At 46.6% G+C, this 16,645-nt stretch overlaps 1 protein-coding gene across 4 annotated transcripts in view; it reads right to left on the bottom strand.

The window, feature by feature from the left end:
• The window catches only part of Arid1b (AT-rich interaction domain 1B), a 369,773-nt gene that overhangs the window by 41,368 nt on the left and 311,760 nt on the right, over positions 1–16,645 (bottom strand). For all 4 annotated transcript variants that reach the window (XM_036168635.1, XM_036168631.1, XM_036168632.1 and 1 more), the window contains one exon: positions 14,748–15,075. In XM_036168635.1, the coding sequence (XP_036024528.1) occupies positions 14,748–15,075 (328 nt within the window). The remainder of the gene's footprint in view (positions 1–14,747; positions 15,076–16,645) is intronic.

Below are 16,645 nucleotides of genomic sequence, written 5' to 3'. Positions count from 1 at the left end.
TAGATTTATTTTTACTTTCTAAATATGAATGTTTTGCTTGCATGTTTGTATGCGCATCACATGTGTACCTGGTGCCTGAGGAGGTCAGAAGAGGGAATCAGGTGCCCTGGAACTGGGAGTTACAAGTGGTTGTGAGCTACTTCATGGGTGCTGGGAACTGAACCCAGGTTCTTTGCAAGAACAGTGGTCCTAACCACTGAGCCACATCTCAGCCCCACTTTAAGACACTTTCAAGGTAAGAACATTATGAATGGCATTTCAAACACCAGGAAGTAGCCACGAAGGGGCTTTCTTTTGGGAGGTTGGCCTTTCCTCGTATCAACCTCAAGTGCGGTTTTAAATGCTTTGCCACATCAACCTAGTTTTCGTCTCAAGGAAGCTCCCTCTTTGATCAGTTTATTCAGCAACTTCTGTTTCTGGGCTTTTGAGAGTTCTAACTTGATGGAGCTGTACTAGGAATCCGCTAGGATGATAATGGTTTCTGTGGAGCTACTGGGTTCCTCTACTCCAGGAATGGTGTACACAGTCTAGGCGTATACAAGGTACAGGCCACAGCAGTTCCAAACTGACTTCCCACTGCTTCCTGTAACTCGGCTAGCAGATTCTGCTCTCTAGCTGACGATGGTGCTATTAGCACAGTGCTCCTAGGTTTAACTGGCAGTTCTTTAGAGACATTCTTCTATTTAGGAAATCGCTATTAGGAAGGCTTTGGGGTAGTGTATGGCCAACACCTGCAATCCTAGGCCTCAGGTGGCTAAGGCTAGAGGACCAGGCAACTTTTGAGGCCAACCTAGCTTACACAGGTGAGACCTTGTCTCTAACAGTCAGAAACAAAAGGCTTTGTGATAATGATTGTTGAGGTTACTCTGTCTTGAAATGAACCTGAACCTAATTACTAAAGACTTCCATTCCTTCGTGAAAAGAACGTAATGCTTCTAGCTCTTCCTTGGCATGCATGGCTATGGGGCCTCCTGGTGAACAGCTTTGGCAGTCAGGAAGAGGACAGAATGTCCAACATCTGAGTAAGGCTGTGGATGGAGCACCCTCAAGGACTTTTAGAGTTTTCTATTTAAAAAAAAAGGTGGGGGGGAAGGTGGGGGTGGGGGTGGGAAACCCATGGCTGATGTATAAAATTAAAACACATAATAATAATTTAAAAAAAGGAACAAGCTAGCAATTTCTTTAGGATTACATACTTATCTGCTCACAGGGTTTGGAGGGAAAAGTGGAGGCAAACTCCAGTTCTGAAGCAACCATTGAGTTGGCTTATGGTAACGGTAAAATGGGGAACTAGAGGCCGGCTGTGGTGTGAGTTCAGGAGCTCAAATCTTAGTATAAATGCCAAATGTAGAATGAGATCAAGTCCATACAGTTTGGGGCGCTAGAAAGGCAAAGCTTTATTGTTTTGGTAACTAACACTTGGTTTTCCCTTTAAGGGATGGGAAAAAGTGTGAGCGTATCTGAAGAGCAGGGACAGACAGAATACCCTGGCACAGAACCCCATGTGGCCGAAGCCCCTGCAGAGCCAGCAGAGAGAACCATTCCTGCCCCACGTCTAGAATGCAGAGTTACTGCAGTGGGAGCGGATGGTCACATCTACATCACCTGCTCTCCATGGACTGCCGAGGAGGGCGGAGACCCTGGAAAGTAATAAAACTGCTGTCCCGACAAAAGGAACCAGGCTAGCATTGACCTTTGGGACACTCTACCTCTTGCTGCGACAGTTAGAACTGGGCCTTGAAATCCTGACCAGCCCCAACTCCAGCCAAGCTTATTTCTTCACATGCTTCTGTGATTCTCTGGGAAGCTCCCTATTTAAAATGCTACCCACACAAACTTTCCACACACTCAGTGCGCATCACCGGTGAAACAGACTTCCCACAGAACTGCACGGTGACTCCTCCAAAGCACCATGGAGAGGAAAACCCTCTGAAATAATCAAGTCAAGTATCTGAAGAGAGAAAGATGTATCTATGCCCCTCAAGCAACTCAAGCAAAGCGGAGAAGCAGGGTGTCTTGCCTGGGTCAGTTTTTGCCATGGCGGATCCGGCAGGCTGCCTGCCCCTTGACAATGCTGGGGGCAAATCATGTCCTGATTATTCCCACAAGTCAGCAGCTCTGGCCAGTCAGTCCTGTGAGAGCCAAACTGCATTTGGATTATTGAAGAGAGACGCAGAACAGACTTGAGTGCCCTTGATTTAAGAATCATGGGTCCCTGTAAAAACCACAGGACCACGGGCTATTTAAACAAAACACGCTGTTCCACACCCTTTGTGCTAGAAGACACATTAGATTAAGTAAAATTAAGCAGAAATCCCTTCCACTGGGTGAGACATGACAGGTATCTGCCAAGGCTGGGGCTGTGCATGGGACAAGGGACAGTATTTCAAGGGACGTGGCCCAAACCACAAACAACAAGCGATCAGCAGCCTGCACAAAGCTACAAGCTTGCTTTGTGAGAGAACAGAGGTCTACACACCATCAGACCTTGCCATAATGGGGAAGAATGTTCCCTGAGGAAGGGTTAGTGCCACACACCCCTCAGATCTGCAGCCAGTGAGGAGCAGAGACCCACAGAGGCAGGGCTCTGAAGCACTTGGTGTAAGCACAGCCCAGTAAGGGGGCTCACAGGGGTCTTGTCTCTTTGAGGCTCCATCCTTACCCTAAGAAACAGAGAGGTCTAGGGCACTTTTAAGCAGCAGGGAGGACACAGAACATGTGTTTTAAAGACACAGTCCTCTGCGTGGACAGGAGGAAAGAGAGTATGGCCTCAGTTGGCTACTGCAAAGATCTAGGTAAGATAATGGCACCTTGGATGAAAGGTGGCAAAATAAGGAAAGGGACTGGGCAGTTTGGAGGGGGCAGGGTGACTGAGACACCGTGGAGAAGTTTAAGTTTCCTTTCTTTTCTCTGAGGAATGGGAGAAGGGTGGTTTTCAGCTGAGGAGCAGTTGGCCAGCTCTGCAGCAGAGAAGCCCAGCTCTTCTGCTGAGACCTCTCTTGGCCTTGAGTGAGTCTCTGTGATCTGGTATCTGCTCCAAGGCCATCTCCAAAGTCTTCCACCTGGCTACACAACTGTCCACAGAGCGTGTTTCTCCCGCAGAGTCTTGGTGGAGCCCTTCCTCTGAGGCTCTGCCCATGGCTGAGGTCTCACAATAGCTCACACCATCACAAACATCTCTCCCTTTCAAAGTTACTTCACATCAGCATCCACCGCCCAACAGCATCACTGTGTGGGTTGCAGACTTAGCCCATTCTTTCCTCTGGTGTCTAACCTATCTTGACTTGCTCCCAGACCAACCTGAACAAATGGAGCTCACAGGCTCTGACCTCAGAGTATAAAGAAAATACAAATTTGGTCTCTGGCAGTTTGGATTTTATTGGTGACTAGGGATGATCTCTTCATCTTCAAAGCTGACTGCGCTTTGTTGAGTCTACTGTTCTGTTTCATATGGCATTTATTAGTAATGATACAAAACTGAACTAAGATTTTGAACACACTTAATTCAGAGATTTCCACTCTAATCCTTTCCTGTTTTCTCAGGGTGTCCACTGCCTTGCATGCTTGGCCTGATGAAGCCACCGAGGGCAGCAGTGGTCTCAGAGATGGTGGTTTCCTGAGGGAGGCAGGTGACTGCAGGACTTTTATGGGTTCTGGGACCATGCAATAGTCCACCCGCTCCAATAAGACACAATCACAGTCCTCTACTTGGACAAGAAACAATAGCTGTCATCAATGTACCCACATAAAATGCCTCTTTCAAACTGCATTGTACACAAAGATGCTAACAACATTGTATCTTGAGGTCATCATAACATTAAGAAAATTCTCAATTCATTTACAGTGAGGACTGCAGTGATAGAAATAGCCATATTGCATGTCCTTGTCCTTCCTGAACATTCCTTTCCACGTGACAAGTGTGAGGGACAGTGTCTAGATGCATCTGAACAGAGTGAGGCTCAGGGGTCCTGGAGGTCTGTGAATGCCAGCCGCAGACATAGAGGATATGTGTTCTTGGCAGACACTGAGGGGCTAATTAACATGCACTGAGGAGTAATCAAAGCGACGCTTTAGTGGTGAGATAATTAAGGATACATATATCTTGCAGGCATTTTCTGAGATCTTTAGTACCTTAGTAGACCTGTCACTCAGCTTACAAAATTAATTTGGGTCTCGAGTTCCCCATCCTATATACTGTGTCTTGGCAGTATTTCCCAAATCTACAAACAACCACTGTACTTCTCCAGGGAACACAAATATAGTCATTTCTGATTTTCCTTTCCTATTTTTAAGACAGGGTTTCCTTCTGCAGCCCGGGTTAGCCTGGGGCTCACTATACAGCCTAGGTTTCCCTTGAACTTGTGGTAATCCTCCTGCCTCAGTCCCCCAAGTGTTAGAATTACAGGCGTGAGCCACCACACCCAGCTTATCATTGATCTTCAGAATTGTCCTCACAGTTTCTCAATAAGGCTAGGCCATGACGTCATTTAACTTAGTAAAGCAAGGTACTGCTGAATAAGAATCTCATCAGCTCTGCCCTGTGAGTAGAGTCCAGGACTCGATCAGGTCCCCCACCTGCAGGGGCCTTAACAAAGGCCCTCGAGCACGAACAACAGACGAACCTATGGTGGACAACTTTGGTCTGATGGTTGACGACAGAAGTCAAAATAAGTATGAAGAACAAGATTAGTAGGGACTCATAAGGGGTCACATCCCAGGGTCCTCAATACCAGTAAACTAAGGTCGCCATGGGTAGTCAGGAGTCTGTTTCTTCCTGTGGTCTTTACAAGGCTACCAGGTACTTAAACTTGATGACGCCAAGCCTCAGGGCACACCTCTGCACCCCCACCCTCTCCCACCTCCAGTGAAAAGTGCTGTGGGCTGAGAAGCCTCACCACTCCCAGGTCTGTCTGAGAGTCTGGCAGGCTGACAGTATAGTCCTTGGCTACAGTGACAACTGGCATTTCTTAACCCTGAGGAAGTGGGGTGTGCAGGGCCACGTAGCTTCCCAGTGGGTGGGGGACCACGACGCTGGCATTGGATGGGATGACCCAGCTTGTTTGGTGTCCATGAAGAGCATGGGGGCAGACACCACAGTAGGGCTCTGAGGTCAGAAGCAAAGGCCAGTGGCCTAGATCATCAAGCAGGAGCACAGTGCAAGGACAGGCAGAGTGTGGAGAGAGACTAACTTAACTGAAGGGGTGGTCCTTTGTCTCCTTGATGGGAGGAGGCAAAGTGAGATGGGTTAGTGGAGGTGAACTCTGACCTGGGTTAACAGAGGGCAGGGTGTTAGGTGTCTGGTTTGCATCGAGCCCCGCTCCTTCTGGTCCTGCTCAGGACATGAGCTCCATCTGCATTCCCGGCTTGATGCCCATCAGGGAGAAGGTGGCCCTGCCACGCCCCTGCCTTTTCCTCGTGGCTTGTCAGGGCTCTTCTGAGGACACCAGTGCTCAGCTGAGTCGGCTTTTTACACAGAACCACCCAGGACATCTGTCAAAACACGGGCGCACAGCCTTGTACCCCTGTAAGGCTAGGATTGGGCTATGTCCATTCAAGATTTGCTGTATATTTCATAATTTGATTCACTGGATCTCATCTTTTAAAGAAAACTCTTTAGTCCTCTAAGGATTTATGTTTTACTATTTTTTATTTGAAGATTTATTAATGTAATTTATAGCTTCCATAATAGTTTTATAACTCTGAAAGAGTTAATTGATAATCTTAAAATAACATAATAAAATTCATTCAAATTCTAAATTTGGAATGGAAAAAAGGGATCAAGAATGAAAGCACAGTATTTAGATGATAACACAAAGGCTTGTCTCTAATTTCAGAAATAAAAACTATTTCAGCCTTTGAAATCTGTCCTCTTTGTCTTTCAATAACATGACTTTTCAAATCATAGCTATTATGCTGAAACCTAATTGTCCAAAATCTGAAGGGCTATATCTTAGTTAATTCAAATCACTCATGGTCTCCAGTATGGAGACCACACTATAACAGGGGCTTGAGCTATGGGTTTTTTTAAAATTTTTTTTTGCTTGGTCTCTTTGACATGTTAATGTACTCTCTCTCTCTCCATTAATGCATTTCCACATTGGTGGCTGCATGTCCATCAGCAGAATGGCATCACACTGGCCTCAGAGCAAAATACAGAAAAAGTACCTTGCTGGCAAATATCAGCACAGGGTAGGAAGCACATGAGGAACACGGCTCAGCAAGGACAGTCGCTGGAGTGTGTGGACATGTGGCACACACCAGTACAGGCAGAGGTGTCTCTGCAGGAAGCCAGACTAACTTCTGTCTGTATCAGCTCCAGCTCCTCTTCCCCAGAGGAAGGCTGCTGGTCACCTTATCTTGCAAAGATCAGCTCCTTCAATACTCCCAAAGCTTGTGTTGTTAGCCATGCTATAGTAACCAAAATGATTTCAAAGATCATCCATTCTGCTCCCAACTGAGTAGGATGAAAAGGGTACCAGTTCATATTTACAGCTTCCTATTGGAGCACAGCCGATTTCTGTGGCCCTGGGGTAAGCATCAGAATGCAGGTATACATGCTCACATTTTCTGTGGTCCTGGTGTAAACATTAGAACATAGGTACGCATGCTCACATTCCTGATACTCACTAGACCCTTCTAGTCAAGCTCAGTGAGGCTTCAGACCGACTGATTCTACCAGCACATGGCCTGTTCACAGCTGCTTTTCCCTCAGTTTTAACGGTAAAGGCTGGAGCAGTACTGGTGTGGGAAACCACAGGGTGAAAAAGACTGGACTCCAACCCATCTGGGTACCAGAGAAGACCTACTGCCTTTCCTGAGACAAAGCCCCCATGCTGCTGAGGCCCCAGGCTCCAGGCAGGTACACAGCCCATGTCCTCTCCAGCATAGGCAGGTAGAGTTCAGCCCTCTGTGGGTAGGACAGTCTTGCTCAGACACATGCTCAGCTTCATTTTCTAATACCAGAACAGTCTTTATAGAGTAAGGAGTGTGCAAAGCAAGAGTACACCCTTCACCAAGTTTAGAGTCAGCACTCACAGGACAAGACAGACAGGACCCTGGCATCTGTTGTCCCTCCCTCCAACTCAATGGCCTTCTCTGGTGACCTCAGCGGACTCAGTCTCTTCCACCATAATAAGGTGGAGATAATAAAGGGCAGAGACTAGACAGTGTCCACAAACCTTCTGGCTCCAGATTCTGCCACCCTATAACTGAAATTCTGCCTCTTTTGGAAACTCACACAATGAGAATAGAATAAAGATCTTACAGACCAATGGCACACCTGTGACACAATCTCAAGTCACTTAAGAAGCCACCAAAGGTTATAGGCTGCTAGGGGGGGCTGTCAGGAATTTGTCAGACTTTTGTAAACTGAAGTTGTGGTTCTTCCTTGGAAGAATTTCTAAGAACAATAAATCTAGGTAATTGTCAAGTACCCAGATCCATATATTAACTACTGTGTTTGGCAAAGAGGCCAACAGTTTAGAATTGCAGGATTTTCTTAGGAGTGAACAACGCAGGACCCAGTGCAGGAGAGAGGAAAGCTCCCTCACGTGAGTGCCTGTGCCGTCAAGGCTACAGATAATGAAGTGTCACTGAAAACATCCTAGAAGCCGTGGCACGGCCTTTTCAGGAAGCAGGGGGCCAAGGTCTTCCCCGAGCTTCTGGCAGACTATGCTTGGAACAGACACCACACTCCAGAGTAAACCACATTAACTACTGATGCTTTAAAACAATACACAGCAAGGCACTTTCTGAGTGCAGCTACTCCTCGTAAATCATGAACTTGGAATGTTTAGGTACCATCAGGTGTCTAACTTGGCATGTGCACAGTAGAAACCACACCGCTTTCTATGACAGATGCGCTCACTCCTTCATCCGCAAGGGTCACTAAGAGAAACAATCTATGTATTCAATGTAGCAGGTGGATTCACACTTATAAGTCACCCCAAAAATGACACTAAGGAGACACCTTTCAAATGGTTAAGCTGATGTTTTCTCCCGTATCTTATACTCCACTTGTGAAATTTATCATTGCAACACCCGTGCCAATTCCTCCTCTTTACCACAAGTTGGCTGCCTTGGCTGAATCACAGACACATGCTTCCCACCTTCATCAACAATTTGTCCTTTTGCGATTCTTTCCCAGGCTCCAGGCTCTCTGGGAAGGACAAAGAGAACAGTCTAAAAACTGTGGCTGCCCAAAGGTTAAGCTTTCACCTGCCTCCCGGAAAAGAAACACATTTCCTAAAGTGGCTTCACCTGCCTCTGGGAAGTAGAAGGTTAGAGAGAGACACCGCCAGCTGCCGCCATGAGAAGCAACATGTAAAGACACTGGTAAGCCACAAGCCATGTGGCAAAGTATAGACTAACAGAAATGGGTTAATTTAAGATAGAAGACGTAGATAACAAGAAGCCTGCCACGGCCATACTGTTTGTAAACAATGTAAGTTTCTGTGTGCTTTTTTGGTTGGGTCTGAGTGACTGTGGGACTGGCAGGTAAGAGAGATTTGTCCTGACTATGGGCCAGGCAGGAAAACTCTAACTACAAATGGCGTCCAACGTGTTGGCAATAATTTCCACCTAAAACCTGAGAAAAAAGATTCTAAAACGGAGCTAAAAACAGCTTCCTAGTTGTCTCTCTCAAGTTAGCAGCTGCCTGCCAGTTTGAGCTACTATGGCGGGTTCCTGGCTTGTGCGTCTGACCTGCAGTGTGGCGGGAATGAGGAGTCTACAATCGGCACTTTACTCTGCTGCGTGGTAGATTTAGCCTTTGCTAGTTTAAAAAAAGAAAAAAAGTTTCTGGGCTATGCACTGCTTTGATAGAACTGCTTCTGATAGTTGATGGTACACATGGCTCCAGACCCAGAGCTGACAGTAAACTGTACTACCGCCATGTTGGGAAACTGAGGTGGGCGGAGCCAGCAGCCACAGCAGCGTTTCAGTCTTACAAAGATGGATATTACACAGAGAATCTGGTTTATGTTGTCTTTGGGATTTTTAACTGCAGAAAAAGATTTGATCATAAAAGCTGTTGAGTTAAACAAATATGTAAATTTTAAAGGTACCTTGACTTCAAAATTTGGATATAAGGATATGTTGCTTTGGAAAAGAGTCTCTGCTTTTGTTTCCACAGAAAGCCAGAGGCTGTGGATTTGTTCCAGATTAAGATACATCAGGTTTGATCAGCCAAGACCACCTGAAAGGTCTCCAATGACACCATGGCCCAGATGATCTGACATCCAGAATGGTTTCAAGGCAACTGGCTCAGAGGTTCACCCTAATGGACTACTCTATAATCCAAAAATTTTCTTTGTATCCCCATAAGATACAGCTCCCCCCTCCAGCAGGAAGTAGTAAGAGAAACTACGCCCACATTCCCAAAATTATCAAGCTGGCTTTGGAGGTGGAATTGGCTCACTCCTTCTCTAAACCCAGACATATTGCTAAAAGAAAAGATTAGATTCTTGTGTCCCAAATCAGAAGAGCCCTCTGGTGTGGGACAGAGAAAAACCAATATTTTTCTTTAAAGCAGGTTGATTATAAATGTGATCTCTTTCTAAAGAAGAAAAGGGAATATGATATAGATATAATAGGATGAAAGGGTAGATTAAGGAACTTACTTCTAAAGAGCAACAACTTGTTTAAAATGTTTTACATTGGTGTAGATTTCAGTCTATTGATACAAACTTAAAGTTAATTTTGTTATACTGTGTGTATATTTCTAATCGTGTTGAAGGTATTATGTTTCTATAGCTCATTTTAAATTGAAATGGATAATTAAAAATAGATTAATAATTAGTCATCTATGATAATCATACTCGTAGCCATGTTAGTTAAGTCTTCTAGATATACATAAAGATATTTCAGATAGATAGGCAATCTTCAAATACTTCAAAGACCTACAGAATATGGCATTTAAAATACTTTTAAAATTTAGACTTTCTGGACAGTGAGACATGTCTGCTCCTGGCAGCACCAATTTACTTCAGAGAGGAGGATGGGCACTGAAGACACTTCATATGGAGTTTATCTTCACCTTGGCAAAAATAGCCATTTGGGCAAGAAACTGTTCTTGCCTGGACTGCTTGATCGACTGGACATACAGGATCCATAAAAAGGTGACCACTAAACTTTGCTTGACAAAATGGTCCTTCAGGTTCCTGCTTTGCAGAGGAAACTGCCAGACATTCTACAGGACACTAAGAAAAATGACGGAGAGACTCTAGCCCTGTGGGCTGAAGACAAATGCCCCATCTTTACAAATGAACATTAGGTGACTGTCCAGGCTGCCAGCTGTCTCTGTCTACCCTGCAAGACTCCCGAAAGTTGCTTGCATCCTTCTCCCGGTTCTCAGTGGCCAGGCAGGAAGTATAGGCGGGACAAGAGAGAAGAGGATTCTGGGAAGTAGAAGGTTAGAGAGAGACACCGCCAGCTGCCGCCATGAGAAGCAACATGTAAAGACACTGGTAAGCCACAAGCCATGTGGCAAAGTATAGACTAACAGAAATGGGTTAATTTAAGATAGAAGACGTAGATAACAAGAAGCCTGCCACGGCCATACTGTTTGTAAACAATGTAAGTTTCTGTGTGCTTTTTTGGTTGGGTCTGAGTGACTGTGGGACTGGCAGGTAAGAGAGATTTGTCCTGACTATGGGCCAGGCAGGAAAACTCTAACTACACCTGCCATCCATCGATGGGGGAAAAAAAAAGACCAGTGAGTCTGACGCTACAGCACAGGGCAACAAATCATGCTCACACCAGGGTTCTCGGTCTCGGGTACAGACTTGTAACACACTGCTTTCTCACAGCCAAGTCTGCCCTCTGAAAATGGGCACAGGAGGCTGGCGCTCTGCAAAGCGGGGCAGATGGGTGACCTACATAGAAACAAAACTGGGATTTCATTCCTTTTTAGAAAGGATACTGTAACCAGGAAAAGCGCAGGCCGCGGGCAGGGGTTGCACGGAGGCCTTTGCCAGGTGTGGCACTTCACGGTAGCCCTGCCATCGCGACTCCTCTTGTTTTTAATTAAGGAGGAGGCGCTGTCTTCCAGAAGCTCTCTGGAAGCTGCTGGCTGAAGCAGAGTTGATCTTCTCAGGCTGGTTAGCTAACATTGATTTTTCTGCCCAGTGGAAGAGATTTTACTCTGATGCATGCCATTTAAATTCATTTTACACAGCTGCTTAATGTGGCTTGGCAAGGCCCAGCCACACCAGCTTTGCGGGTCTAAACAGCACTCAAGTTGGGAGAGGACCGAGCCTGTGGCTCAGCAGCTGGTGACAAATGCTTTTCTGCCCCACTGTTAGCTCCCTCTCGAATCACAAGCTGACCCTGAGGGAACCATGGAAATGCAGGAGAGGGAAAGCAGGTTCCCAAGAATGAGGATGTCTGCCTCGTTGTATGGTGACTTTAGCTGGAGGATTATGTTCACAGGATTCTTTGCTGGTGCACAGTGAGGACCTGTGTATAGAACTAATGACTCTCCATGACAAAATGACTCTCGCTGTCGTCATCAAGATGACCTGGGGGGAAGACTATCCCAAAGCTGGTGTTAGGCCAAAGAAGGGATGAGAACAGAGTGGAGTTCACTGTTTGTGAGGCTGTTGACACTCCTCCTCGGTCGAGGTCAGCCAGAGGCCCAGCTCCACTGTCCTAACTACCAAGAGCACAGAAGTTGGTGTGTGAGGGTCTGATGAACACACAACATGATATGGCTAATATTATTGCTTAGCAACCCACTCAGTAACTCATGCAGTTTACTAACTATACAATTCGTTCCATAGCAGGAAAGAGAAGCACTTTTGATGCTGTCTATATTCTTGTATTGACAGTGAGACTAAGACACCACCGTGTAGATGCAGAAAACTCGTGGTTACTATGTTGAATTTTCCTGACCAAACATCCTAGGCCTCTTTGGAGAAAGAGATAACAGAAGTCATTGGCTCAACAGTACCATGAGGCCTCTCTCCTCTGCCTTAGGGGGCCCAGAAGCCCTACTGTTCAAGTGTGCAGGCTCCTGGGCTGGGGTTCCAGGTATGGCAACACACACAGGTTCCTCCACAGCACACCAACATCAAAGGGGATTAGAACAGAGTGGGAGATTTCACGGCTTTTGTGGAGGTAACAATATGTACCTTTCTTCCAAGGCATGAAGAAACCCAGGCAGGTGAAAGCCAGGTATAGAAAGGACCTGGAGGCCCGCGCCCAGGCCATCATACTGCCCTGGAGGCCCTCACACAGGCCTCCATCTTACTGCCCTGGCCCAAACGCCCAGGTCTCCCACACCAAGCCCGTGGTGTGTGGCTTCCTACCCACAATCGTCAGGCTGGTACATCATGGAAGCCTGCAGCTGCCACAGTTAGGGGAGAAAACATGGGGGGTCCGCTAGCCCCAGACTGGCTGGGATAACTAATATACGGTGGCCTAAAGAGAAAGAGAAGAACAGCTTCTGTGGATCTGTTCTGAAGCCCACGTCTGAGGCCCTGTCCACACACTGTTCCACGTGTAGGTGTGGAGCTTACGGACTGGGGAAGGATACTACTCTGGGCCATGAAGCCACCTGGTATGGCACTCTGTGAAACTTGACAGAGGTGGAGGAAAGGGCCAGGGAAAGAGAAAAGTAGATTCTCATAGCTACCCTCAATGTCAGTTAAGTATAGTTTCGACTTGAGGTAAATAAAATCAACAAACGGCCTCCGTTTAAACAGCTGAGTTTAAATGGGGAGGATGTGACGTTAAGGCTTTGGATTGGTCTGCTGACGGAAAACAGGAAACAGACTGTGGACTACAGGGATTTCTATTACAAACTGGTCCAGAAGGCAAGCACCAAGACTTGTGTCCAGTGGGGTCCTGCCTTGCTCTCTCTGGCCATTGCCCCCTCGCTGCCATCAGAGGCCCTGTCAGATTCAATCACATACTTCCTACTTAACAGAAGGGAAGTAACCTGGGTGTCAGGAATTGCAACAATGGGCAGTTCATTTAAGCCATTTACATGGGAGCAGCTGTGCCCGTCTCCGGCAGACCGTCTATTCAAACATTCCCCTCGGCCCGGCGGGTCTGGCTGCAGGGTGGACACTCAGGGTCAGGAGACTTGAAGTGCGTGTAAAGGGCTAAGACAGAATGGGGAGGAATGACGGATTTCCACTTAATTCCTCAAAGGAAATGCGTCAGTGTTCAGAAGAGAATGAGACTGAGGGGCCCTACTTTCCCCGAGGACCAGCTTCAGAGGGGAAGAAATGGACTTCTCAACATGTTCGTGTTCACAAATACGTAGACACTTCTAACCACATGCATGTTCACAGACACAATGATTCATCTAAACACATGCATGTTCACAGATATACATACACGTTTAAATACATGCATGTTCACAGACACACAGACACGTCTAAACATATGCATGTACCCAGATACATATAGACACAGATACTTCTAAACACATGCATGTTCACAAACACATATAGACACAGAGACACATCTAAACACACACATGTTCCCAGATACATACAGACACACAGAAACATCTAAGCACATGCATGTTCACAGATATACACTCAGACACATCTAAACACATGCATATTCACACACAAATACAGACACACAGACACATCTAACATAAGCACATTTACACACACACAGACACATCTAAACAGGAGAGTGTTCATACAGATACATCTAAACACATGCACATTCACACACACAGACACATAAACACATCCAAACACATGCATGTTCACAAATACCCACAGATACATTTAAACACACACAGACACAGAGACACACATACGTGCTTGCACAATTAGCTTTTATTTCTCTTTGACGAAAGTCAGAATTTCCCTGACTTTTGAAGGTACCGCTGAGGTCCAGGGCTTCTGATGTGCTTTTTAGAAACACTGATCTGCACCTGATCCTTTTAAAGAAAGTTCATCTTTGCTTCATACACTTTTAAATTATGGCATTTTGAGGCAGGTCAAGTGTTTAAAGAAATTAGTATTAAGAATTAAGATTAAAACCAAGGACAGAGAGGGCAAAGCCTTGCTCAACCAGCTTCAACTTCCTAAAATACTACTATCTTTACTTTAACAACCACATTTTGGTTGGCGTAGAAAAGCATTCAGACAATGAAATCTAAAATCCCATACATGCTCATATTCATTAAGACCGACGCACAGTACACACAGAGACACAGACAAGGTCTCGCCGTGTATCACTGACTGGCCCTGAACTTGCTATGCAGTCTAGGCTGGCCTCGAACTCTCAGGGCCCTGCCTGCCTCTTGCCTTCCAGTGAGGGGATCAAAGGTGTGTGCCACTACACCAGACCAAAGTTTCTATGGTATAAAGAAGCTTATCGTGTGACTATACATGTTTGAGCATGTGTGCCAGAGCATGTGTGAATGAGTGTGCAGATTTGAACTATGTGTTCAAGTGTGTGAGTGCATGTTGCTTCTTCTGCAATGTTTTAGATTTTAAATAGTTAGGGCTGCAGTGTTTTCTGCTAAAGACTCATTGAAGTGGAACTGGGCAGACATTTCCTTTCATGTGACACAGGGCTGGTCCTGTGGCTACAGTCACGGGCGCTAGTGACAGGCACTTCAGTTCCTTCCTTGGTGGCTCAGAAACCTCAGTCCGTCATCTCTCTGACCTTCCCTCCCATGTAAAGACAAACACTGCAGCTCTTGACTACTACAGGAAAAGGCAGGTTGGTGTTGATCGCGTAGGCACACAGCCCGACCTGTCTCAGAGGCATACCTGCTTTGTGCTGAGTTGGCAGCGGCCTGCATCACAGCTGCAGCAGCTTCCTGGGCCTTACGGTTCACAGTGGGCATGGGCGGGCCCATTCCTGGCCCTCCCTGCTGAGACATGCCAGGAGAACTGGGGGTGACGCTGCTCATGTTTCCAGGGAACGGTCTGCTCTGCATCCCAGCTGAAGGCATCCGTCCCAGGGGCATAGCACCACATGGCTGGGCTGGCCCTTGTCCATGCATCTGGTTGTTGGCATTGATACCCATACCGGGCCCTGGGCCGCTGTAGCTTGCACTGGGTACACCACTGTACGTTGGGGTTCTGGAGTAGTTGCCTAAACAGAAAGCAAAGACAAGTTAAGCCTTTTACTTAAACATTCATGAAAACATTTGCAGGAAATACATTCTGTACAAGTGATGTGCCCACCACAGGTCACTAGTCAGTAGTCATGCTCTGCATCTGCTCCTCCTTCCTGTGCAGACAGGGCTGCATTCCCAAGGCTCCTGGAGAACCAGCTCAGTGTCAGAGAACCCACAGGACTCTGCAACACTCACACAGAAAGCCAGTCTTAGAACATGCTGCACCAAGGTGGGCATGGAGGCTCGGGCAGCTGAGGCAGGAGGATCACATGCTCAAAAACGTCTTGTGCTACTGGGAGAGTTCATTGGCCACCACAGTAAGACCTTGCCTCAAAATAAATAAATAAATGAATAAATAAATAAATGAATGGATAAATGAATGAATGAATGAATGAATGAATGAAGGGCTATAAACATAGGCCAGTGGTAGAGCATTTGCTTAGCATGCACAAGGCCTCAGAGTCAATAAAATGAACAATCAGAGTTCCCAGCCCCAAATTCCATCAATGTGTTGAATACCTTCACTCTTTACACTTCACCCAGAAGGATAATGTTAGACAGTCTTCAGGTGAGGGCCACTGAGACTGCCCTACCACATCCTGCTTCCACCTGACTGCAGACAGAGACCCTGGGTGACCTCATGGGAAGGCGTCACGTGCATCTGCACTGGTCCAGCATGGCTCCTCTCTACTGTTGGATGCAACCCTTTTCAAGCCCAGACTGAGTGGCTGGTTTATGTACTGGGGTCATGTCTCATGACTCTGAGCACTAGCAGGACAAGGAGCACAGGGAATGGTGGTGTGAGGAGAGGAAGGCAGGGTCCAAGACTGAGGCCACTGACCGCACTACCACCCCTGCCTCTGCGGCTGGCAGGCACCTGCAGGGCCTCCAGCTGTGGCGGCAGCTCTCTTCCGCTTCCTTCCAAACCTCAATAATAACAGCAGATGTTGACTGCTGAGCCCAAATACACATGAGACACCTGGGTACAGTGTTCTGTCCCATGAGTTAATCCAGTTCCCTCAATAACCAAACACATCATTGTTTATAAATGAGAAAAACCCAGGCTTGGAGGTTAGGATTGAAGCCCATGCAAACTGATCAGAGAATCCATGCATTTAACCAATGAAACAAGCTGTCTCCCAGAAATAAAATGATGTAAAAAAGACAACTGTCTATAGACTACAGACGGACTTTTCCAACTGTTCGGACTACTCTCTGGAACATTCTCCCATCACCTAATGACAACACATACGATAAAACGCCAGAAGCTGCTCTAGATACAGGGGAAATAAGTTAAATGCTTGCATCTGGCCAGCTCCCAATTTAGATGTACGTGTAGGAAAGTGCCCCCTAACTAGTGTATACGGTGAGAGGAGGGATGAAGGGAAGAATGTGAAAGGAAAACCACACGGGGTGGCAGGAGGTGTGTCTGACCGGGATGGAGGCTGGGGAATTCTGAGGGACGGTGGACTTTTGTCTGCACATGCAGTGGTGGGATAGGAGCTTCTGATGGAGGACAGGCTCTGGGGGCGGGGTAAGCCCTGT

Source organism: Onychomys torridus, chromosome 19, assembly GCF_903995425.1.
Source record: "Onychomys torridus chromosome 19, mOncTor1.1, whole genome shotgun sequence".
In the NCBI taxonomy this organism is placed as follows: Eukaryota; Metazoa; Chordata; class Mammalia; order Rodentia; family Cricetidae; genus Onychomys; species Onychomys torridus.
The sequence above is the reverse complement of the archived record's forward strand: the minus strand, read 5'-3'. Positions and strand labels throughout refer to the sequence as shown.